Genomic DNA, 25,552 nt, shown 5'->3' with positions numbered 1-25,552 from the left:
AGTTATTTCCAAATACACCTGCCATGCCCCATATGGTCTAAAACCTGACAGGTGAGCAAATCTAAGCTTGTTTTTAATAAAACAAATATAAATTTGGATATAATAAATAAAACTGCTAATAATAATCACATTATACAAAAGCAAATTAAATGAACTGAAAAAGCCTCCCGAGATGAAGAAAGTAAGGCAGTGGTTTTTAAATCTTCATGTAGGCTAGAAATTAACATGTTTTGTAATATTTTAATCATTTATATTTATATCCTATATATATCCTTATTATATATATCCTTAATATACTATATATTTTTCATATGTAAAGATATTTGTGTATTGCATCTTGTGTGTAGTGTGTAAGCCAGGCGCACTTTGCGGCAGACAATAGACCGACTTTGTTCTGGTCTAAAGAACAGACTATTTACAGTTTCTCAAAATAGCAACGCGCCAAAACACGCCTGCTTTTTTAGACCAGAACGCCTATGGGTGCACATTTGAGCGCAAATGCATTTGCTATTCAAACAGTGTGGGACAACACCTCAAAATAACCCTTGCGCCGAGCTAAAAGTAGCAAAAGAATATTGCGCTGCGCCTTGCGCCACATTGCGCCGGGTGTATGATAGGGCCCTTAGTGTGTTTTTGGACCTTATTTTAGCTACTTTTGTTCTCCAAAACTTACTAACCACTGACTTTTTTTTCTTTTAAAAACACAATCATGTACATCAGTATTTCTCACATATTATTGTAGCACAGTTTGTGCTGATTACAACAATATAAATAAAATAAAAAACCTGTTGGCCAGGACTATGTAATAAGTAGCTGAAATAAGCCCATATGTCAAAACATCACCAAATTCACCCTTAGACCTCTAAAGGTTAAAGCTAACAAATCATAATTTTGTCTTATTTGATGTTAAAAACATAGTTTTTTTTTTTTTTTTTTTTTTTTTATAAATATTTCCCAAAGGATGTTTACCCAGATTCAGGAAATGTTCACAGTATGTCTGATAATATTTTTTTCTTCTGGAGAAAGTCTTATTGGTTTTATTTCCGCTAGAATAAAAGTAGTTTTTAATTTTTAAAACACCATTTAAGGTCAATATTATTAGCCCCTTTAAGATAACTTTTGTTTTCGATAGTCCACAGAATAAACCATCGTTATACAATAACTTGCCTAATTACCCTAACCTGCCTAGTTGAACTAATTAACCTAGTGAAGCCTTTAAATGTCACTTTAAGCTGTATAGAAGTGTCTTGAAGAATATCTAGTCTAATATTATTTACTGTCATTATGGCAAAAAGAAAATAAATTTGATTAGAGTGATTAAATAAGTGATTAGAGATGAGTTATTAAACTATTATGTTCAGAAATGTGTTGAAGAAATCTGCTCTCCGTTAAACAGAAATTAGAGAAAAAGATAAACAGGGTGGCGAATACTTCAGGGTGGCATACATTTTGACTTTAACTGTATATCTGTTAAAATCTCAGAAAAAAAAGAGTTTCATGAACCTTTAAACAACAGTTTCAACAATTCACATTCTGTTTTCTTAAAATGAAATGTTTTATTGAAGAAAAAGCGAAACCTGATTTGTGAAATATGATTTTCAGTTGCTGATTATTCAGAAGATCTTGAATGTCTGAGGATTGTGCTGATTGGGAGAACAGGAAGTGGAAAGAGCGCAACAGGAAATACTATTCTAGGAAGAGAGGAGTTTCACAGTCAATCAAACACAGATTCAGTGACGACTGTTTGTGAGAATCGAATTGGTGAAGTTGCTGGTCGATCAGTAGCTGTTGTTGATACTCCAGGACTCTTCAACACAATGACAGATGAACAAGTGATGGATGAAATAGTGAAATGTGTTTCACTGTCAGCTCCTGGACCTCATGTGTTCATCATTGTGTTGAGTTTGGGGAGAATAACTAAAGAGGAGACAGACACTATTGATCTGATCAAGAAGATATTTGGTCCAAAAGCTGCTCAGTTCAGCATCGTTCTGTTCTCCAGAGGAGACGAACTTGAGGATGAATCTATAGAGGATTATCTGAAGAGAAGCAAATCTGCTGAACTCCAGAAACTGATCAGAGATTGTGGAAACAGATTCCTGGCTTTCAATAACAGAGAAAATCAAGACAAAACTCAAGTGATGAAGCTGTTAAACATGATAGAAGAGATGAAAACTAACAACCAGGGTCAATACTTTACTAACAGCATGTTTGAGGAGGCAGAGATGTCCTTTAAGAAGAAGATGGAGGAAATACTGGAAGAGAGAGAAAGAGAGATTCAGAAACAGAGAGAAGAGTTACAAGACAAATATGAGATGGAGATGAAGAGACTAAAGAAAAGACTGGAAGAAGAGAAAAGAAAATTAGATAAGGAAAAACAACAGAGAGAGAATGAGATTAGACAAAGACAAGAAAAATTCATCAAGGAGTTTGAAGAAAAACACGAAGCAGAACAACAGAAACAAGAGATGGAGAAACAGAAACTATTAATAGAGGAAAAACAGAAAAAAGAAGCATATGATCGAGAAATTGAGGAGATGAAGAGAGAAATGGAAAACCAAAGATCACAGTATGAACAACAGCAGAGAGAAAGAGAAGAAGAAGACAGAAAGAGAGAAGAGAAATATAAACAAGACCAAGAAAAGATGAGAAATGAACAAGAGCGAATTATAGCAGAATTAAAGATGAAGCATGAAGAAGAAACAAAAAGGAGGGATTTAGAGAAGAAAAAGAAAAGGAAGGAAGAAGAGGAGGAAAGACAGAGATGGGAAAGAAGAATAAAAGAAGCTGAAAATGACAGAGAGGATATTCGTGATGAAATTAAACGACAGCAGAGAGAATGGGAAGATGAGAAGAAACGAAGGTTGAGAGAACGAGAGGAAGAAGAAAGAAAAAGAAAAGAGAAACACGAAGAACAACTGAGAGAAAAACAAGAAGAACTGGAGAAAATGAGAAAGAGATTTGAAAGAGAAAGAGAAGAAGAACGACAGAAGATGGAGGAGGAGAAACAGAAACAGAGAAGAGAAAGAGAAGAAAAGGAGAGAGAATATGAGGAAAAGAGACGGGAAACTAAGAGACATTATGAGGAGCTGGAGAGAGAGAGAAAAGAGGAGTGGGAGAGAAGAAAAAGAAAAGATGAAGAGAGACAAGAAGAGGAGATAAACAGATGGAAGAAAATGATGGAAGATCTGAAACGAGAGCAAGAAGAGATCAGGAGAAGACAAACAGAAGTTTCACGTTCAGGAGCTTCAACAGATGCTTGATAAAACACAGAAACAACATGTTTTACCGGAAAAATTTACAAAAAATAAAACATTTTAAAGATGAGAAAAGTAAAGAATTGAGAACTGAGATTAAAGATTAAAAAAAGTAATTGTCTAGCTGAAACAATCATGTTCATTATGAATGATTTGATTGATGTAGGGTGTCGCAGGAATTTGTAAATGACAAATGGATGCTAATATCATATCACACGTGAACCACTGCCATGTCAAGACAGAGATTTCCTAAATATATGGAAAACTGTATTATACACTATTGGAAAAGGTCTATCGGCTAACATGGATTCCACAAGGTGCCTCAGCCAATCATTATAATGGCATCAATGTCACTGGGCCGCATTTACAGCTATTGGTGTTAGCATAAGCCATTTTGCGTTTCTGGATAATATTTTCCAGCTGGTCATCTATTGGCTTTGGTTTAGCATGTTAATTTTTTTCTCATCATCCAAGATAGGTTCTGCGACAAGGATGGCTTTGATGAAATTGATGGCTCCCTGGACATCAGGAAAAAGGAAACAGAAAAGACAGGATAAATGAAAAATTGCTGGAAAAATTAGGAGAAACAAGATAATAATAAACATTGATTTCCAGAAGGAAAGTATTTTGCCTAATGTTGCTTCAGAATGTGGGCCATCAGCAATATCCAAACATTGAACATAAGTTCAACTTATTTCTCGATGAATAAAAATAGGCAAATTTTCTATATTTAACTAGTTTAAAAATAAATATACTAATTTAACAAAACTTGTAGCTCTAAAAAAAATGCATGTAAATTGTATTTATTTGATTGTAGTGGTACTAGTTGCTTTTGTGCTGTAGATAAATGATAGCGTATTTGTAATGCGTTGGGTTGACAACAGAGGTTTGGATCCACATGCAATTTATTGAAGAATCACCAGGCAGGCAAAGGTCAAAACCTGAACAGACACGCAGGTAATTCATTGCATAGTCAGAAAAGCAGGTGAATGGTTGGGACAGGTGGCAAAACAACATAAACAAAACACAAAAGGCAGGACAAGGAAAACACTTTGAACTGCTCACTTACAGCTAATAACACTTAGCCCAGTGTGACGTGTATTTATGGTCCTGGTAGTCAGTCTTCATGAGCTTCAGCTGTGTGTTTGTAATCAGTGGTGATACGGAACTGGTGTGTGTTAAGTGCATCATGGGAGATGTATTCCAATTTGGTGGCAGATGTTTAGTTCGGGTGACAGTAAGTGTTCTCCATTGATCTGCAAGGGCTGGATCGCTGGTAATTGTAAATGTGTTTGTTTTTAGTGAACTATTTCTTTTAGGATGTTTCCAATTTGTGGGAGTCCCATGAACTCTCAATAATAATAATAAACAAAATGAGTGGCATGGTGGCTCAGTGGTCAGCACTGTCACCTCACAGCAAGAAGGTCACTGGTTTAAGTCCTAGCTGGGCCAGGAGGTGACTCCACAGTCCAAACACATGCGCTATAGGTGAATTGATGAACTAAATTGACCGTAGTGTATGAGTGTGTGTGTGAATGCAAAAGTGTATATGTGTACTGGGTTGCGACTGAAAGGGCATCCGCTGTGTAGAACATATGCCAGAGTAGTTGGCGGTTCATTCTGCCATGGGAACCCCTGATTAATCAGGTACTGAGCCAAAGGAAATTGAATGAATGAAAATCTGCCACCTCAACAGAACTGAAACCAAAAATAAGCATCTGTTGCTTCTACCGCAACCTAATGTGAATTTTTTAGGTTACATTTTGCTGGGTTTGTGGAACAGTTGGGGCTGCACGATGGCGCAGTGAGTAGCACATTCGCCTCGCAGCAAGAAGGTCACCGGTTTGAGTCCTGGCTGGGTCAGTTGACATTTCTTGGTGACATTTCAGTTTGCATGTTTGTTCTCCCCCTGTTGGCATAGGTTTCCTCCGGGTGCTCCGGTTTCCCCCACAAGTGCAAAGACATGTGGTACAGGTGAATTGGGTAAGCTAAAATGTCCGTAGTGTATGTGTGTGAATGAGTGTGTATGGGTGTTTCCCAGTGATGGGTTGCAGCTGGAAGGGCATCCACTGCGTTAAGCACATGCTGGATAAGTTGGTGGTTCATTCTGCTTTGGCAACCCCTGATTAATAAGGGGGCTAAGCCGCAAAGAAAATGAATGAATGAATGTGGAACAGTTATTAGTTGGGCTCAAACCCTGGTCGGCTTCACTTCTGCTTTACAATGTAACAAACTACTGAATGTCACGTAAGAAAAGCTGGCAATACGGAGCAGTCAGCGATGCCGCCCCATAGCATTGGGTTGTAGACAGAAAATGCAACAATACATACAAGTGAGCACTTACTTGTTGGTTCTCAAAAATATACATCAGGGTATGTTTACCTAATGATCCTGTGTTGGCTAAATGTTGGACATGTTTTTTTTTCTTCCTCTCATTTGCTTTGCTCAGGTTGTCTCTTTTTTATTGTCATGCTGGGCTGGAGATCTCAATCCCTTTTCTCCTGTAAATTATCTATGTGATGCTGACATAGAGGTAGTGTTAAGAATTAACATTATTAAGGGTGGCAGTAGGTATCGCTGTCACCTCACTTCGGCTGGGTCAGTTGGCACTTTTGTGTGGAGTTTGCATGCTCTCCCCGTGTTGGCGTGGGTTTCCTCTGGGTGCTCCGGTTTCCCCCATATTCCAGACACATATGCTATAGGGGCATTGGGTAAGCTAAATTGGCCGTAGTGTATGTGTGTGAATGAATGAGTGTGTATGGGTGTTTAGTAGTGATGAGTTGCAACTGAAAGGGCATCTGTAAAACCTTTGCTGGATAAGTTGACGGTTCATTCCTCTGTGGCGAACCCTGATTAATAAAGGGACTAAGCTGAAAAGAAAATGAATGAAAAGAACAAATAACATTTTTAAAAACAGAAGCATCTAGTTTATGACTGAATTGCCTCATCATGCAGATCATTTCAGCACAGTTAATATACTCGTATATACAAAAGTTTTGTTTGGGGTTTGTTTTCTTACTGTTCTGTCAGATTTTTTTATGAATTGTTTCTCTGAGTAAATTAGATGATTTCTCTCCTCAATCAGATGTGCAGATAAGTGGGATTAAACCGCAGATGTCTGAGTTACAGTCCAGTTACTGAGATTTAGATTTTTCTAAGATAATTGTTTTCTTTGTTGGTGTCATTTATTTGTTATTAATATTTGTTATTTTGTTTTTAATAAATTGTATTTAATTCTGAATTTAATGTATTTTTGTTTTGTTTTAAAAGTACATTTAGTTTTATTTACGTATTATACAAACAAGGGCACATATATCCATATATGACAGGGGTAATGTATTAATAAAATAATTCAATAGATGAATATAAAAGAGAAAAATACAAATGAATACTTATAAAATAAATAATATAATATAAACAATTGCATTTTCTACTTTTACATTTTTACATAGTGATTTTTCTTGTAAGATAATTATCCCCTAATTTTTGTTTTTTTATAGTAAATAATAAATAATTCATCAATCATTTACTGTAGTGAAAGGCAACAATGTAAAACCTGTTGAATCTGGGTCAGGGGGCGCAGGTCAGTTTATTACGTGCTTGCACGTTGGTCATTTGAACAACTTTATGGCAAGCCATATTACCTTAAAATGTTCCCAGTGTTTGATGTCCTAAATGCATTATTACTTCAGTTTTTACAAGTAACCATAGCAAATGAATAGAGCTCCATAGCTCCAAATTATTCAATGAAATATATCTTTTTATAGGTTATTTGTCAATGGTATCTTCAGACTTAGATGCAGAAGCATTGTTGTATTTTTTATTTTATCACTTTCCATTTCCAATCACGCATACAAACTTTGTTTTTTCATTATGTGTTGTCAAGTATTAATCAATACATCAAAATTAAATTCATTGTCCTTTATTTCAAAATGCTTTCTGGTTTTTGCAAACAAGTGAACAAATACTATCTCAGTTTTAAAAGTTTATGAAAACTATTAGGTTTATTGAGTTATTAAGTTTAATTTTAAAACTGTAAGTGATTAGACACACTTGTATCGTATGGTAACACAATAGTACTTTTAGACTGAATGGTAACAGCATGATTCTATTAACACAACAACTTTGACAACTTTAGTTAGTCTCTAGTCAAATTTCTTAATAATTAAACTGTATGTTTTTTTCATGAATAGTAAAACAGCAAAAAGAAACATGGTTTATGGAAATTACTGAAATTGAAGGTGTTTTTGTAACTTTCAGAAATCATGATTTATATTGTGTAATGAAGAGTACAAATGTAAAACATAAAACTGATTTATGAAAAATATAACAAATTGTGGTTTATATACAATGGTTTATAACAAATTATGTTTTTCCCCAAACATGTTAAAACCCAAGGTGTATTAATAAAAAGGACATAAAAGCAAATATAAAATGTACAATTTGAGTCAGTGAAGTAAACACTCAAAACAAAGAAATATATTTATTTTGCAGCACACATTGTGCAGTCTCTTGTGGTTCATAACAGTGCTTATTAGTACCAGTCTTGTGAAACTTTATTTTTTGGAAGCTGTAGCTGCGTCCCAAATCGCATACTTATGCACTATTCTACGCCATTTTGTAGTATAAATAGTGTAAGTAGTGTGTTCACACTGAAAACTCTAAAAATAATAAGTGCACTTTAATTACCCGGATGATGCACTCATTCAGCTGGTAAAATGAAGTGTGTAATGATGGACACTTCACGCACTCAACGACCGCAGGTTTGCTTACGTAGCGGAAGGGGCGGAGTTATCGGACGCACATGTTGAATAACTTTATTTATTTTGGATGGTGAAAGCAAAATTCTCCTACGAGAGTGATTATAGCGCCTCCCGATGGGGAATGCGGCAATACTCACGGCAGGTATTATTTGATAATTCGGTTGTTTATTTCACTGATTTGGCAACCGTCATCAGGGAAATGTTTTGAATATCCGCTTAGTAAAAAAACATTAGTGTGCCATTTGGGATGCCACTACATACATATACTATGCTGTTGAGTGCGTAAGTGCATAAGTACATAGTGCATGAGTGCATAGTGTGCCATTTGGGACGCAGTTTTTGGCTGTTTCTCAATTCCAAGAACGCAGAGAACGGACTTGTGTTCTTGTGGAGAGCGGTCTTGCCAGGTGTCCTCGAAGAACGAACTCAGGAGACCGCGAGGGCAGAGAACGCGTCCTTTGAGAATTGAGATGCTGCGTTCTTCCTGATGGTCACGTGACCTTCACGTGTTTTAAATGGTAAAATATTTAAACATTACAGCATTCATACAACGATTTATTGTTTTTCCCCTTTTTAAAATATATACTTTGCATAAAACATTATAAATATACTCTGCACAATATAAACAAAACAGATTTTAATATGAATTTCAGCAAACAAACACCCTTAATGTGTTTATTCCTTTATTAAGATGTTCATGGTGATGTTTACTTTCACTGTTTCATTTAGGGAAACTCCTGAGGTAAATAATTCATATCTATGAACTTTAATAATAAATCTAGATAAAATACAGCGCTTCCCACCTCCAGTCGCAATGCCTTCCGGGACTTCCAGAGCGAGTTCGGTGCTCAAGTCTGCATTAGTGCGTCCTCGATATCAAGATCACATCTAGGAAGTTTCACGCGTCCTCCGTACTTGTGGTCTTGAGGATTGGAACTGAACTTAGGCAGCTGATGATGACGTTTCACGAGAACACGAGGACGCAAGACCGCTGAAGAACGCATATTGACAAAAAGCCATAGTGTCACTAGTGTCTATTTTATCACTCCAGTCCAGTAGGTGGCGGAAATGCTCTTTTTAATAGGTTTGACAACTGCCATTAAAACAAATGATAAGAAGAAGCCAGAGGATTGATTTCATTAACTAGTGCACCTGACTCTGATCATTAGCTGATAAGAAGAGCACGCTGTGAACTGAGCTGCTTTACACTGAATCAGACTAGACATGCCTTGAGTCAAACTGGTTTACGCTACAGAATCATGTTTACATTAAAATTTAGATTTTAGTTGAGCACAATTTGTTTAAAACTGTGGCCAGAATTGATATAAGACCATAACAAATTCTCCCTTTTCTGTTAGTCCTTGCAGGTGAGCTTTAGAGAGAAGTGATCCAGACATGAGGTGAGGTATAATAAGTGTGCCGTTGCATCATACAGATTGACTGTAACATGAATCTTTAAGACAATTGAAGTCCAGGATTGTGATGGTAAGTGTTACAAAACTGGCTTAAGTTTTGATAACTCTACAGCTTTATTTGTAATACACATTTGTCGTTGTTGCCTCTGACCAACCAACTTGTTTATATTCCTTGTGGAACATTGTGAAGTTAGAACCAGTTACATTGAAAGGCATAGAAAATACTGACAGGGGCGCCCCGGATGTAGGAACCAAAAACTAGTATTTTTTTTTTTTATATTTTATTTTTCAGAAGTGAACACTAGGTCAGTATAGGGATGGTTGGTCAAAGAGACACTAGCCCCTTTTACACAGTGATACCGGTAAGTATCTGGAAAATTTCCGGAACGACTTTACCGGTATATTCAAAAAAGCGCTGTTCACACAGGCGAGGACGTTACGGAAATTTTCCGGAAAAGAGCATTCACACATCCATTCCAAAATACCGGTAAATTCTGACATCATTAAGCAGAAATGAGCTCTAAACGGCTGCGCTTGTGTTTGTAAACCTTTGACTAAATTACAAACTCCGTGGATGATCAATATTGTGAACAACTTTCACAGGATCACTTTCGCATGTCGAGATGTTCATAATATGTGCGTGTGCAGGCGCTCACAGGCAGTACACAGGCACACGCAAAGCTTGAAGGTAAACAAACAACGGCTTATCATAAGCATCTCATCGATGATTATTTACACAGTTGGCATAAAGAAGAACATATTAACGTGATCTGACTAACTTCTAGCAGCTAAATGTGTCTGGAAAAATATTCAAAGGCTTTTATCCTCACCAACCGCGCGGACGTAAATGCGTCTGACTGTTGTGATTGGCTAAAGCAGACGTCTCACGTCAGGACGTTCTAGACGTGCACGCGCTTATTACGGTAATCTTCCTTCTGCGTTCACACAGCGCAGCATTCCGGCAAATTACCGGTAATGTTACAACTTCTCTTTCCGGAAAATAGCCAGAACGAATTTACCGGTATTTTCAAAAAGGACCTGTTCACACATACAACCTTTCCGGAAAATTGCCGGCAATTTTCCGGAAAGGTCTGTATGTGTGAAAGGGGCTACTGACAACTTAATCTTAATTTTGTTTACTTTTAAAGATCAATTTGCTTTCCTTTTAGACAGATACAACATGTATCCTCTTTGCTACAGTTCCACACTGGTTCTTGTGCTAACATGCCTGTTCAAAAGATGGAGATTTGAGCATTGTTGGATCGTGTCAAAACTGGCCAATTGTGCTATAATACGTCAAGCATGTGAATACTGCTCTTGTTTTTTTCAACCATTTGCTTTTCCAGGTTTGCTTGTGCATTCTCCACACCCCAATCATCTAACATCCTTTAAAAAAAACTACAGACCTAATGCAATGTTGGAAGAATGTCAATGTATTGATCTAGATAACCTTGGTATGCATCTTTTCATTGTTGTCTTTAAATGACTCAACATTGTCATTCTGGTCTTATAATTGGCTTAAGTTGACTCAACTTTATGGAGAATGCAGGCATTTGTCGTTGTGGCCTCTGATCAACCATCATGTTGACTTAGATGAAGAACATCAGGGCAAAGTCAGTCATATGCAGAGCTGCATTGAATACAACTACAGCTGTTGCATTCAGATAGTTGCATAAGCATAGGAACCAAAATCTTGGATGGTTGGTCAAAGGTGCATTGACTGCTTGTTTGGTGTTTAAATTATTGAAGACCAGCATGTATTGTTAACTGTGAAACCATTCCACTGTTTTGTCACTGTTGAAGCTGATGTAGAATCAAGAATGTTCACAAAGGATCTGGAGTTTGCATAAGTGTTACTCTTATTTTCAACCATCTATTCCTTCAGGATTGCCCTCATTGTCACTGAAGGCAGGCCAAGAGATTTAAAGATCTTGGTATGTATTGGTTTTATTTAATATGTTCTGGACTTGTGATGGTTGGTGACACCATATGGAATTTTGACTCCATTACTACATTGGACATTCTGGTTTTTAGACTGGGTTGAGGTACACAACAGTTTCATCATGGTGAATGCAGGCATTTGTCATTGTAGCCTCTGACCAACCACCCCATTTACTGTTAGTTGATGAATGTCAAAATGAGATCAGATGTAGGAAGGATAGGTAGGGTAGTGTGTAGAGGTTAAGCTGTTGCAGATATTAAGATAAAGGGAGAAATCTTGGATGGTTGATTGAAGGTGCATTGCTAATTGCTTGTCAATCATATATCATATCCTCAAATCATATCAATTGGATTATAGTTTGAAGACCAGAATGTTTTAATGGTGACATGACCCCCCTCCCCCCACACACACTTTAAAGCTGTACAAATTGATGTTTTGAACATTTGATTTGAAGTCCCGAGCAAAGCTCCTGAACTAGCACGTGTGGATCCCTTGTATTGAATAATCCACTTCCAGGTTTTTTGTGGTTCTCCATGACCCAATGCAGGTCAAGAGTCCGGCCCGGTTTGAAGATCTTGCTAATCCAGGTATGTATTGGTTCAGGTATGTAACTTGAGGCACAATTTTTTTTTTTTTTTTTTTTTTTTTTTTTTGTGTCATTTTTATGGTCTTATAATTTGCTCTTGCTGAGACCTCCAACATCGTAATGGAGAAAATCTAGATGTTTGTCATTGTAGCCTCTGACCAACCAACCCTTTATTATTAGCTGAATGACATCATAATGCTGTTAGTATAGGGAAATGGGGTAGAGTCAGTCAAAGAAGTTAATTTAATTGTGTAACCTTTCATGTATAGAGAAGGGCACCTAAACTTAGGGACAAATCTTGGATGATCAAAGGTACATTGATAACGCTTGTCTAAGTTTAGATTTACGACCAGCATGTTTTACTGAGACCAAAATTAAACATTATTTGTTGTTAAACAAATTTTTTTTTTGAGTGTCTGTGAAGGCATAACCATTGCGAAGGGGAGTCTGTGCTTCAAGTAACCTACACAAGATTCTTGAAGGCATGCAAGTATCACTTTCAATTTACTGTTCTTTCAGGCCTGCTTCCACTGCCCCTGCCATGCCTGTTGACCAGACATCCTTCTAAAAATTAAAAGCCCAACTTGAATACAAACCTTGGTATGTATCTGTCCTGTTTTCTCCTATGTCTGTATTCATTGTTCTCTTCTGTCTGTATTTTGTGGTCAGTCTGTCTTACTGCACTGAGTAGAGGACATGATCTACAGAGCCCAGGATTGTAACCTCCAAGTTTGTTCAATGTCTGAATTAGTCATTTTGGTCTGCTAACCCGTTACCGCCTCATGAATGTATTTATCATTTGTAGCCTCTGACCAACCTGTTGTGTTTGTTGAGGAATGTCGCAATGCAGTTAAGTGCAAAATTGAGGCTACTGTCAGTCATACTCAGAGCCATGTTAAATGATGCAGTTTAGACAAGTCGCTTGATGTAGGGACCAAAGCTACACTGTAGAGGTTAATTTAGTGTACAGGCCAAATGGGAATGGTTGGTCAAAGGTGCAATGACGTGCTGATCTTTTTTAAATTATTTACGATTGTTTCAATGTTGACAAGTTGCTTGCCTCTTTGCTGCTTTTCATTATCTCTTACGGTTTGTTACTTCTGATAAAACCGATGTGGTAAAATGGTCTGAGGTCCTTTTTTATGAAGGCCTGAGCCATGCACTTGATCTTGAAAGCATGAGTATCCCAATTTATAATCTCCATTTTTCTACATTCCAGGTTTGCATGTGTATTCTTAACTGGTGATCTGACATTCTTCTAAATTATCAGGTCAGAAGAAAGATCTGGTTTAAATACTGCCATCCATGGTATGTATTTTCATTGTCTTCTACTGTTGGTTTTATTTGTCCATGTTAAACGCACAATCAACAGACCAGTACTTTGATGGTCCATGACTTGACACCATTGTGCATTCTGGTCCGTTATCTGGTCTTTAAATGGTTTATTATTTGAGAATGTAGGTATTCATCATTGTAGCCTCTGACCAACCACCCCGTTTACTATTAGTTTAACATCACAGAGATCAGAGTAAGGAGGATTGGTAGGGCAGTGTTGGTCATCTGTAGAGCAATATCTGATAGGGTTTGAGCTGTTGCGTTCAGACAGGGGTGCTTAAATATAGGGAGCCATGTCTTGGATGGTTGGTTGGTCAAAGGGTTCATAGATAACCACTTGTCTAAATTGTCAGACCAGTATGTTCATGTTCACTGATGCTAAACCATTCGTCTGTGCTTCTACACTGCTACTTTGACTAACTTGACTATTTACTTGAGTTATTTGTTACTTCTGTGATCTCTGGAATCCAGAGCATGGTTTTTAATAGCGTTAAAGACTTGAGCCTAGCCAGGAGCTCAATCTTTGTGCTCAAAGAAACTGAGTTGACACGTGAGTATCGCCCCCCTTTTTTTTTTTTTTTTGCTCTTTTTGCACTAATGACCTTCATTAGAAATCTTCATTAGATAATGACTAGCTTGTTTTGTTAATGCTGCTAGTGTTTTTTTTTTCACCACGTTCTTTCTCTTTTTAAATAAAGGTGAGTTTACTACTGATAGATCTGGTGTGGAATGGAGGATGGTTTGAGTGCCTTTTGTATTAAGGCCAGAGCTGTACAAGTCTGTGCTGGAGTCAACCAAATGATCATGTGAAGGTATGCAAGTATTACACCTGTTCTTTTAGTTATTTTTTTTCAGGCCTGCATGAGCTTAACTATCCACAAACTGCAGACCCAGTGCAAGGCAGGAAACTGGTAATCTTGGTATGTATGCTGTTGTCTCTCCTTATTAATTTTCTCAGTATTTGACAGCATGGGACATGAAGACTAACAGAGTCCTGGATTGTAATGGTCAGTGATGCACCACATGGACCTTTAACTCTGTGTATTCTAGTCTTTGTATTTGGCTCAAGCTAAGATTTACACCGTTTCATCAATGCAGACATTCATTATTGTAGCCTCTGATCAACCACCCTGTTAAACATTAGCTGAAGAACATTGCAATGAAGTTATGTGCAGGATGTAGTGTAGGGTAGAGTCAGTGAAATGTATAGGCCTATTAAACTGCGTTCAGCCCAGGGCGCCGACAGGGATCTATTTTGGATGGTTGAACAAAGGTACACTGATCACTTGTCTGTGTTAGATCAAATGCCAGTATCTTTACATGTTGACACTGACATTAAACAATTCCACTGTGCTACTAAGCTAGTACTTTTTGACCTCTTTTAATCCGTTTATTTAAAAGGTGTATTTCTCGTGTTAAATATGATGTGGACTTGAGATCTGAAGGCCTGAGTCCGTCTTGTGCTGGAATCCACCAAGCAAGGTTCTTGAAGGCGAGTGAGTAACCCTCTTGTTTTCAATCATCTTTTCTTTTAGAACTGCTTCTACTATATCCTTAAAGGCCCAGTGATGTCTCTAAACCATAAACCCAATAGAAGGCTGAAAACTTACCAAAGATTGTAGGACCCTTCAGGTATGTACCTGCATGTCTTTGGTCTTCTTTATTGAAGTTTGACTTGTGCTAACTGCATGATATGAAGGGCAACAGAGGCCCAAAGTCTGTTACTGGGTGTTTGTTGTGCATTTTGAGTACAGTACAACATTTGATTTTTGCCCTTTAGTAGAAAGTAAATTCCAAAAGATTAGGTGCAATTGTTTTAAACCCATATTATATTGATGTTCAATATGTGTTCATGTCTTGCCAAGTTTGCTAATCCAATGGTCTTTTGAATGTGTGCACACCAAGTTTTTTATTTTTTTAATAAACCCCTTGGGTAGTGCATTTAATGTAATTGATATTGCAGGCATCGGTCAAGTAGCCTCGCAAAATGTGATATTTTAAATGTGGAACACCTGTAGTGCTCGCATGCAGAGACTTATCCAATATTGCTTCAGATCAGGGTTCCACAAGTACAAAAACTTGAACTGTAGAGAATTTAGCAGTGTAATCTAGATTTTAAGAGATGCTTTTTTTCCAAAGGCAGGTAGAAAAGCATTTGTAATTTACTACATTTTGCAAATTTGCTCTCAACCTGTTGCTACTATATGTTAACTTAGAGGATCTAAAATGTAATTCCCACAAAAGATTTTGGTTAGACATGAAAGTGTGACTTGTTCGCTCCCTGCCCCCAAACCTTCAGTTAAGGTTTATTAATCTACATCCATGCCCACAGACAGCAGATGAGCTCTGGGTTAAATTATTCTAACCCTGGTAGATATCTTGTTTTTTTTTTTTTTTTTTTTTTTTTTTTTTTTTTGCGCAGTCCTTTAATTGACTCATGTCACCATGAAATGTTTGTGATTGTGGACAACCTACCACATCGAGTTTTAACTGGCTTTCACTTAGCATTCTGGTTTATTAACGAGGTCTGGCTGAGAGACCTTTAACTGCTTCAAGAAGAATTCAGATATTTTTTTTTTCTTTTTTCTCCCCCCTCCCAACTTGCTGCTTTGAATTAAAGAATTTCAAGTGTTTGGATTGAAATTTGTGTTAATTGATTGGTTTAGCTGTGTGTGGACCTGTAAGTCTCTTTGCTTACAGTATATCCATGAGAGGATCCAGCGTATTCATGTAAGTATCTTACACCTGTTCTTCCAGGCCTGCTTCTGCATGTTCTCCCATGGTCAGACAACATGCTTGGTTTTAAAAACAAAAAACAAACCTGGCAGCAGTAGTGAAGATTATAGACCACGTCCATGTAATTGGGCCCAGCTGGTAAGTGCAATGCTGATAAACATTACTCCCATGATCTCAAGATACTACAGCAACAACCACTAGAGGGCATGATCTTTAGGGTCCTCGGAGCACCTACCTATGCAAAAACTATTGATTTAAGCCTGTGTGGAGCGGGTAAGTAATGAAGGGGCTACACCCAGGATTGCAATGATGCACCAAGTGGAGTTTTGACACTGTTTTCACTGTACATTCTGGTCTGTAATGCTAAATTAATTAAACCTTCATGATTGGAGAATGTAGGCATATGTCATTGTAGCTTCTGACCAACCCATGTTTACTAAATGAACATTTCGATACCGGTAGGTCAGGGTAGAGTCAGTGAGGTGCGTCAAATACAGTTTACACAAGCCATTGTGTTCAGACAGGAGTACCCCAACATCGTGAGTACGTAGAAGGTATAAACTCTTTCAGCAGTGTGCACACTTAATCAGTGTAGGGAAGGTTGGTCAAGCCACATTGATAAATGCTTAATTGTACATTTTTGGCTTGTCTTTTAAAGACTTGAATGTTTCACTGTTCATGCAGTCACTCCTTTCTTTACGGCTTTTTTCTTTGCTTTACTCTACATTATCTCTGATTGGATGGTAAGTATATACTTGATGGAATTTAGACCGTTTTGAGGACCTCTTTATGAAATCCTGAGCCATGTGTTCATCAGAGTTGATGTTAAAGTCCACAAGGAAGAATTCTGGTAAGGTATGCAAGAATCGTTCTTGCTTCAAACTTTTTTTTTTTTTTTTTTTTTTTTTTTTTTTAAATAGGCTTGTGGTGCTTCTACCACAAGGCCCAGATATTGCCCTTTAAAAAAAAAGTGGACCTAAGGTATAAGACTTCCTAACTTTGGCATGCACTAGTTGCTGCTATCGGACTTTAAGGTACTGTGGATTAAGTTTGACGTGCAGAACACTGAATTGTGTAGGTGGCACAACAGTTCTCATCCAGCTTGTGTACTCCACTTTTCTAAATCAATGATTCTGAGAGGCCCTCAACATGGTTGCTTTGAGAATCCATGTAGTTGGTTTGTCACATACTAATAGTTTCAATGTTTGCGCTTCATGGAGGAATATTGTAAGTGCTGAAGAATAAATTTAGTCTGAGATATGCATTGGACATTGTTTTTTTTTTTTTTTTGGATGTTATTCTGTGGGCCAAATCAGACCCCCCCCCCCCCTTTAAATACCTCCCCTGCTCAATCTCTATCCAACATAGAAGAGAAAAAAAGACCCTGCATACAATGCATTGTGCAATGTATTAAGTAAAGTCTGAACTTTTTTTTTTTTTTTTTTTTAATAAGTCTAGATTGAGTTATATTTTGGGGCTATTTTAGTGTAGTGACTGGCAATACTGGAGTTTGATTTTGAGCAGTTTTGTTAGGTACATAGTTTAACTTTTTTAGGGCAAATTTTTGTGGTGAACCTGGCAACACTGGAGTTTGAGCAGCATGTTTTTTTTTTTTTTTTTCTTCCCTCTGATTCTGCTTTATTTTTAAGAGTGGTTTTACTATTGAAATCAGTGGAACTGACTGGTTTGAAGACCCCTATGTGACTGCCTGGGCCATACAAATCTCAAATCTACCATTTCAAGATCCTGACAAGGTATAATTATTTAATTAAAAATAAATAAAATTAACCCGGTTTACTACCTGCTTGTAGGGCTGGGAGATAAAGGTTTCTATCTATATAGCTAATTCTTGTAAACCTCCAGCATGTAGAAAAATAAATTCAAAGCTATTACATTGGGATTTTGTGAAACTTACTACTCTAGTAAATGCTGCATTGGAAGTTACCACAAGTTTCAACTATATGCTTCATAAGCGAGTAAATCCTCTTCAGAGCTTCTGTAGTTTATTAATTGCATTGAGTCAATGAAAGCCATTTAAATGTTACTCAAGTATTTGAAGTTTCTATGCGAGTGCTGTCTAGCCTTCAGACATTTACCACTGAGCAGACTATCATGCTGCTTTTGACAATACCACAGCTTTGCTCCGTTGTTTATGGTTTTCATTTTGGTTTAATCACCCAGTCCTGCCTGATATTTCCTTCATCTAAGTGATCTGACGTTCTTGTGTGCAGAAGATGGGCCTGATTTAAAGACCCTGCAAACTTGAGTATGTATCAGTCAGTGTTGAATGTCCTCTGTCAGGTTTATTTATTTTTAAATGGTGAATGATTTATGTTGGCAGCATAAGAAAAAAAAATGAGATTCAGGATTGTGATTGTCCTTAATGCAGAGCAGTAATGCAACAGGTTTGACTTGACTACATTAGGCTCTGGTTTGCTAAATAGGCAAGTTAAAAACTTCTTCTGTATCTAGAATGCAGGTTTTAATCATGATTATCCATGACAAACCAACTGCAGGCATTACTCCATGAGGAACATACCAATGTGGTGGATTGTAAAGTTATGGTTATGCAGAGGCGTTTCCAAATCTGCTAGCTTGAGCTAATCAGACAGTGGCAGCTCGAACCTAGAGACCAAAATAACTGACCTGTAGAGATTTATCAAGTGTCAATCTAGATGCTTGGTGGAATATGAAAGACTGAAATCTTAATGTTAAAGAGCAGCATGGTTTATTATTAAAACATGTTGTCTTGTGTTGATTTAATTTTTATTATTATTTTTTTAAAGGTGCATTCATATTACTCCCATTAAACCAATATGGATATTAAAGCGTGGTGTGAAAGCTTCAGCCATGTGAGGACTCATTTCCATGAAACCGGGATCATGAGAGAGCATGCGAGTACCTCCTGTTTTTGTTCTTCACCATAGTCATCTGACATCCTTCAAGAGCAGAGGAGCAAACGCCGGACTTTAAACAGGTCAGATTTTTAACTTTACTGTCCACAAGTGGAAACTTGTGTGAGCACTGGATGTAGTTTGTGGTGAATCCAAATACATCACAAACAGGCAACACAAATACATTCAACAGCACAGTAATAACTACATTAACCCTATTCATACTGCTAAACCCTGTATTTAGAAATCTAATTGCAGTCTAAGAATTTTTTTTTTTTTTTTTTTTTTTTTTTAATTGCAAAATCTGAAATCTTCTATTTAAGGGATAGGACAATCTCCAATAATGACACATGCTCATAACATCTTTCTAAACTCGTCATACATGGCAGTCGCTCTTGTCCTTCTGTTCTCCACCTGTTTTGGCTTTTGTATGTTGGTTTTGATCTGCCGAGTCAGATTGTGCAAAGTATGCTTAACACATGAACACTGTTTTCATTGTGCATTGCTTTTGGTGGTTTACACTTTTTTTTTTTTTTTTTTTAAATGGTTCCACCTTGTCCACACTACTCTGCAGACCTTGTATTAGTCAATTCTGGGTTATATGTTAGTGTTGACATTGCCTGCTGTTGAAATCTGGGCTGTCTGTTCACAATCTCTCTCTTTGACTGGTTTTGATTATTGCATGGTGTTCCCTGATTCATGTTCACAACCATTATACAACCTGTAGACCGCAATAAGGGATGCTGGCCAAAGCACAACATTTTTGTATATTTAATTGCTATGCAACACGTGTTTAAGGTTTAGTATAAAGATTATAGTGAGATTGTTTCTCTAGAAAGCAATAACTACAGTATAGGCATAGTCCAATTATAAAATGCTTCCTAAGTGGTCCTGAGATGTCCATCTTGTAGAATGCAGGGGTTCATCATTGTAGACCAGATCTCTACTTGCTTTAGTATCCATTTAAATGCAAAACTGTGTCAGACACAGGTGTGTTCAATACTGGGTTGCTTGTGATTGCAATACATTTAGCGATGGAAATTTTTGCAGTGTGAATGTTTATTTTTGGGAATCTGCGTCATTTTGCGTCGGCCTGGTGTTCCAAAATCAAGGACCCCAAGAAGAAACTAAGGTATTGATCTTTAATCCTTAAGTTGTGCATTTCACCAAGCACTTTTGAAGTGACCGGTACTTTATTCTTCGCTGTGGTGTCTAAGTAATATCTATTGGATTCCTGAAGGTCTGCTTGTGACACCTACAATCTGACGTTTATGCTGAACGGTGGATCAAACACCGGCTTCAAAGAAATGTAAAGAAACTGAGTCATAATCACTGTGGTCCTACAGAGACCCTTCAGGAAATGGAAATGAGGCTTGAAGGAGGTAAATGGGTGTGTAAATATCTGATCTCTGACTATGCCTTTTGACTCATAATATTTGCAAATAACAGATTCCATTTCTCTTTGCAGTGGGATCCCTCATCATCTGGTGAGTCTTCATCTACCCCGTTTTCCTTTTTGTTATGAGAGCTGTTACTTGCTCAAATTAATGGATCAAGCCTGTGGCATCTTCACCTAATAATGCACTCTTATATTTTAGATCTTTATGCATGCGTTTATTCATTATATTCACCATTGCGTGCTTTTTAATGTATTTTAAGTGTAAACATTTATCTGTTCTGTATATACATGCATTTTCTTTTAATTGCATGTTTGTTTATTTACAGAAATCCAGTTTGAAGTGGAATTAAAAGTTAGATTGTTACTAGTTTTGAATAGCTTTGGGACTAATAAAACAGGTTTTGGTCCTTCAAATATTGGCTACTGTGTAATAACATTTATAATTCAATGCATTTTTAATAATGCCATTGATTGATTTGAATTTATTTATTGGATACATTTTAAAACTATATATACATGCATTCACCTATGCATTATTTTTTATACACATTTAAACGCATGACTTTTTTTATTGCATGTTTATGCATCCATTAATTATGCTGTTATGCATATATATTTTTGATTGCATCCATTTAGTTTATTATAAATTCATTTGCATGCATTTTTTTATGAATGCATGCTTATGTTTATATAAATGCATTATTTAATTGCATGCTTTTTTTAAATGCATGCTCTTTGCATGCATTGTTTAATTGCATACCTGTTCAAAAATGCATGCCTTTTTTTATAAATGCATTTAATGCATGTTTTTAATTTAATGCCCCCCATTTTCAATTGCATGCAAATAAGTGCATGCCCCTTTGTATATCAATGCTTTTTTGAATTTATGATTGCATAAATTCATTTCTGCATTTAAATTATGCATGCATCGATTTCATGCCTCTGTTCTTATTTAAAAATAAATTTACAAATCATGCATTTTTGTATGTATTCTTACATTAATTGCATTATTTATTTTATTTATTTGTATGCCCTTTATAAATGCATGTATGTGGCTTTCCCTAAAAATTCATGCCTTGATGTATTTATTATTATTATTATTATTATTATTATTATTTTATATATATATATATATATTCCCCCCCCCCCCACCCCCAATTGCATGCAGTTTTAAAAATGCATGTTTCAATATTTATGTCTTTTTAGTTATGTTAAAAAAAAATAAATTCAGGTGAAATATTCTCTTAAAATATTCATATGAAACTGATTGTTTTAGTTTTGGGTTCAGGAGATGCGGAGATAAGCAGCTCACCAGAAGACCCTTCGGCTGACCTGCAGGAGTACTAGAAAAGATGCAAAAATGCCTGGTAACAATGCCTTTAATTTATGCAGTTTAAAAAAAAATGCATGCATGCATTAGTGGATTTTTGCCTTTTTTTGCATGATTTTAAAATATTATGCATGCATTAATTTCTTTATGCCTATAAATGTTAACATTTTTATTTTAAATGCATGTATTTTTTTTTTTTTTTTTTTTGTAAAGATTTAAATTTATTTTGACTTAATACCCTTTTTATAAAAGCATGCCTAGTATTTAATGTATGCCTCTTTCTCTGGGTTTTTTTTTTCTGGCTATTTTATTTTTAAGGCATGCATAAGAATGGTTTTTTGCTTTTAAATGTCTTTGGTTTTTTTGTAGGCCTTTTTTAAAAAATATTCATGCATTAATTTAATGTTATGCATATTATAAACGTAATCACTAAACGCATGATTCTTTTACTATATTTAATTGCATTTATTACAATTTTTTATTTATTTTTTGTCTCCATATTTCAACTGCCTTATGCATGCTCTGTTTCTATTTAACAAGGCATGCCCTTTCTAAATGAAAATTTCAAATGCATTTTTTTTTTTATATATAAATACACAAAACAGAAGTTGTGTGTCAGGGTCAGATATACTTTGTAGAGATGAATGATGCATTTGTAATTCTTGCTAAATTTACATTCTCATTTCATGACCATAATTTATGTCTTTAAAAAATTGTATGCATTTCATTGCATGAAATACTTTTTGTTTCCCTCTGACAGACGTTAGACTGTAGAAGAAGTTCTAAACCAGTTATTGCTCCCAAAATAACCCATTATTCAACACTTCGAATACTGCAGGGCTGAGGTGAACTCATCTGACTTCATGGAGAATCAGAGTCCCAGATTAAAGAACATCTTCATCCAGCAGATACTGACACTTTAATTATTCATCCAGCTGGTTTGAACAACTGAATGTCAGTCATTTACCTTGGAGAATCTTCTGACAGCGACCATAATCCTCCATGAAGACACTGCAGTATTGTTCAGTGATGTCAGCTTCTGTTTGACAGGTTTCTCCTCATGACCACACGAGACCAACACCAGTACAACACTAGGGAAACTCAGTCCATGCGGAAAGTGAAAGACTAATCATGTGCACATTTTATGGAAGCTTCCAGCAATCGAATCCAACCTGCAACTCCAATGTTGCACTGAAGGTTTTGCTTCTTTCTCCAAATAAAAAGAGCTGACTGTTCCTCAGTTTAACTAAATCCTCTGGACAAACTTCACTTGAGCTTCCTAATTTCTGCCAGCATGGATTCAATCAGTGACTGAATCACTCAACTTTAAATGCTGAAATGAAACCGCAATCTTCAGTAGGACTCTTTGGCTTGGACATTTGCTGGACATGTCATGATGAAATACAGAAAACTGGAGAAATGTGTCTGCACGGTTATGCAGCATTCAAAACAACTAATCTCTGATGCATCAAAGGCTACACAGAGCAACAGTGGTAACATTGCTGGAAAAGCTCACCTGCACCCCTCAACCCTCAAACCCTCATGGACATCCTAATATACACTTAGGAACAAAATCTCAATGTACAGAGATGTATGATTTAAAATACTGCAAATGAAGCACAACTGCTGCAGGAATGAGCTGAGACTGGAGAAACACTGCCCTCTGCTGCTAAAGGAACTTACCATAAACTTGATCCAAAGGAAGTGATGTCACTAATGGATGAGAGAGACTGATCATTGAGCAATTCTCAACAACAGACATTGAGGGGAAAAAAAAGGGATTATATAATGCGCTTGACGCATGATCATAATTAGTTCACATTCATCCAGCCTGAACATCTAGATGGAGGAAAAGTGAAAATTGAAGAATTGTTGATTCACTTGAGTTCTAACTTTGCTGTTTTCCAAGCATCACTTGACAATATCAAACCTAATTTAAAGGTTTAATGGCAAAGGTGGCCTGATGTTTGTGTTGGAGAGGGTAATGGAGTAAAATTCATGTACGCTGAATACAAGTGGATTAAATGGATTATGTGGTACAAGTGACTAGATGCCATGATGGATCTGAAGCATTGCTCACATTGACTTTAATAAAATACTCCGGTTGGATGCCTTGTAAACACTGAATCCTTCAAATGATGCAGAAGTGTTGGTGTCTGATCTACACTGTGCTTCAAACTGAAATGAAAGAATTGTTGGCCTGAATAGAGCTGCACTATCATTAATCCTGCCTGACCTGCTGAATCGGTTTCAATATCTGAAATGCATGTGTTTGTATAAACAATTTGTTCCAAAATACTCAAACTGTGGAGATATGCAAGTACTTGATCCATGCTTTCCTTCGCAAATGGAAAGTACTTTAGTCTTCAGTGTTTTCCTGTGTGGCCATGATAAAGCTGTTTGCTTCTTCAGTTCTCCATCGCAGCCTTTTTGCCCGGTCATTGAGAAGCTCAGAGAAAACTTTGGTTTTGCAGGTTCCTCCATCAGATCCTCATTCAGCGGAGCTTAGGTTACTATATAAACCACAGCAGGACTCTGTCTGGATGTCTGAAGCTGTGCTGAAGGATCAACACACAGTTACTCTGACTGGTCTGAGAACAGAAACGGTGTGAGAGCAAATGTGCAGGGCTGGGGAAACTGAGCTACACCAGTGTGTATCCATTGAGGAGAAGCTCATCACTGGATCAGAGTCTGTGATTAAAAATAAACAAACCTTCCTCTAATCTATCATGACAAAATGCTGAAACAGTCATGCTTTTTCTATATTTTTATTTTTGGTAACATTCTACAGAAAATGAATCACTTTGGTTATGTATAGTGTGAATGTTCTAGAAATTAAATTAACTTGATTTTATTTCAAGTCAACACTGGAGTTTTTTTATTTTACATAATTATGTTTTGTTTATTTGTCAAAGGTTGTGAACAGCAGCATAATTACAAAACAACATGCTTTCGCTTTACATCCTTTGTTTGCGAGTGAATTAAATGTTCAAAAACACCTGCATGTCATGCAAAATCAGTTGGATTGAAAGATAGGAGTCATTGTTTGGACAGAAAAATTCTAACTATGCTTGGTATTTAAGAAAAGTCCATCACACTTCCATGAACATCACACTTGATAAACAGGTTCTTTTATTACCAAAACGAGAACAATAGTGCAAGTTGCCTTTTTATCTTTTGTGGATTTTACTATTGTTAACTTTTGCAACCTTGCAAACGTCTTTGTTCATGTTTTTATATTTGTTTATGGTTATTGATTTAGTCATGGTTTTCTGTTTAAAATACTACTCCCATTGACAGAGATTAACCAATAGTTTAATAGGTCCATGTAGTAGTATTCCCAGAGATGGGTTGCGGCTGGAAGGGCATCTGCTGAGTAAAAACTAGCTGGATTAGTTGGCAGTTCATTCCGCTGTGGTGACCCAGGATTAATAAAGGGACTAAGCCGACAAGAAAATGAATGAATGAAGGTCCATGTAGTACAAATTACAGTTGTAGTATTGCAGAAAAAAATAATGTTGGTTGAATTCATTCGTGTTCATTTTATTATAGTTATTAATCCCATAACATATGATGCATATTTTAATAACTCAAATGTTTTTGTATGTGTATTAAGGATGTTAAAGTTGGATGGCCAACCTTTTTTTTTTCTCTTAAACTCAGACAAAACAGAATTATTACTTATTGGGCCAAAATCCTGTACACAGCAGATCTCACAGCTCAATCTACAATTAGAGGGATACAAAGTTAGCTTTAGCTCTACTATAAAAGATTTGGGTGTCATATTAGACAGCCATCTAACTTTTAAAAACCATATATCCCATGTCACAAAAACTGCCTTCTTTCATCTGAGAGATATCGCTAAATTATGAAGTATGCTATCCATCTCAGATGC

The 25,552-nt window shown here is 36.5% G+C and overlaps 1 protein-coding gene and 1 long non-coding RNA gene across 7 annotated transcripts in view; both read left to right on the top strand.

The window, feature by feature from the left end:
- LOC103910188 (GTPase IMAP family member 8-like) overlaps positions 1-6,498 on the top strand; it is a 38,236-nt gene extending 31,738 nt beyond the window's left edge. For all 6 annotated transcript variants that reach the window (XM_073943829.1, XM_073943832.1, XM_073943830.1 and 3 more), the window contains one exon: positions 1,603-6,498. In XM_073943829.1, coding sequence (XP_073799930.1) covers positions 1,603-3,263 — 1,661 coding nt within the window. In that variant the 3' untranslated portion in view covers positions 3,264-6,498. The remainder of the gene's footprint in view (positions 1-1,602) is intronic.
- Positions 6,499-18,818: 12,320 nt separating this feature from the next.
- On the top strand, positions 18,819-24,522 carry LOC101883403 (uncharacterized). The gene is made up of 3 exons (XR_012400720.1): positions 18,819-20,310; positions 21,604-21,694; positions 22,418-24,522. It is a non-coding gene; the product is annotated as an uncharacterized lncRNA (long non-coding RNA).
- The last annotated feature ends 1,030 nt before the right edge of the window (positions 24,523-25,552 follow it).

The sequence above is a fragment of the Danio rerio genome, chromosome 3 (assembly GCF_049306965.1).
Source record: "Danio rerio strain Tuebingen ecotype United States chromosome 3, GRCz12tu, whole genome shotgun sequence".
Classification (NCBI taxonomy): Eukaryota; Metazoa; Chordata; class Actinopteri; order Cypriniformes; family Danionidae; genus Danio; species Danio rerio.
Note: the sequence above shows the minus strand (reverse complement) of the source record. Positions and strands in the feature narration are given on the sequence as shown.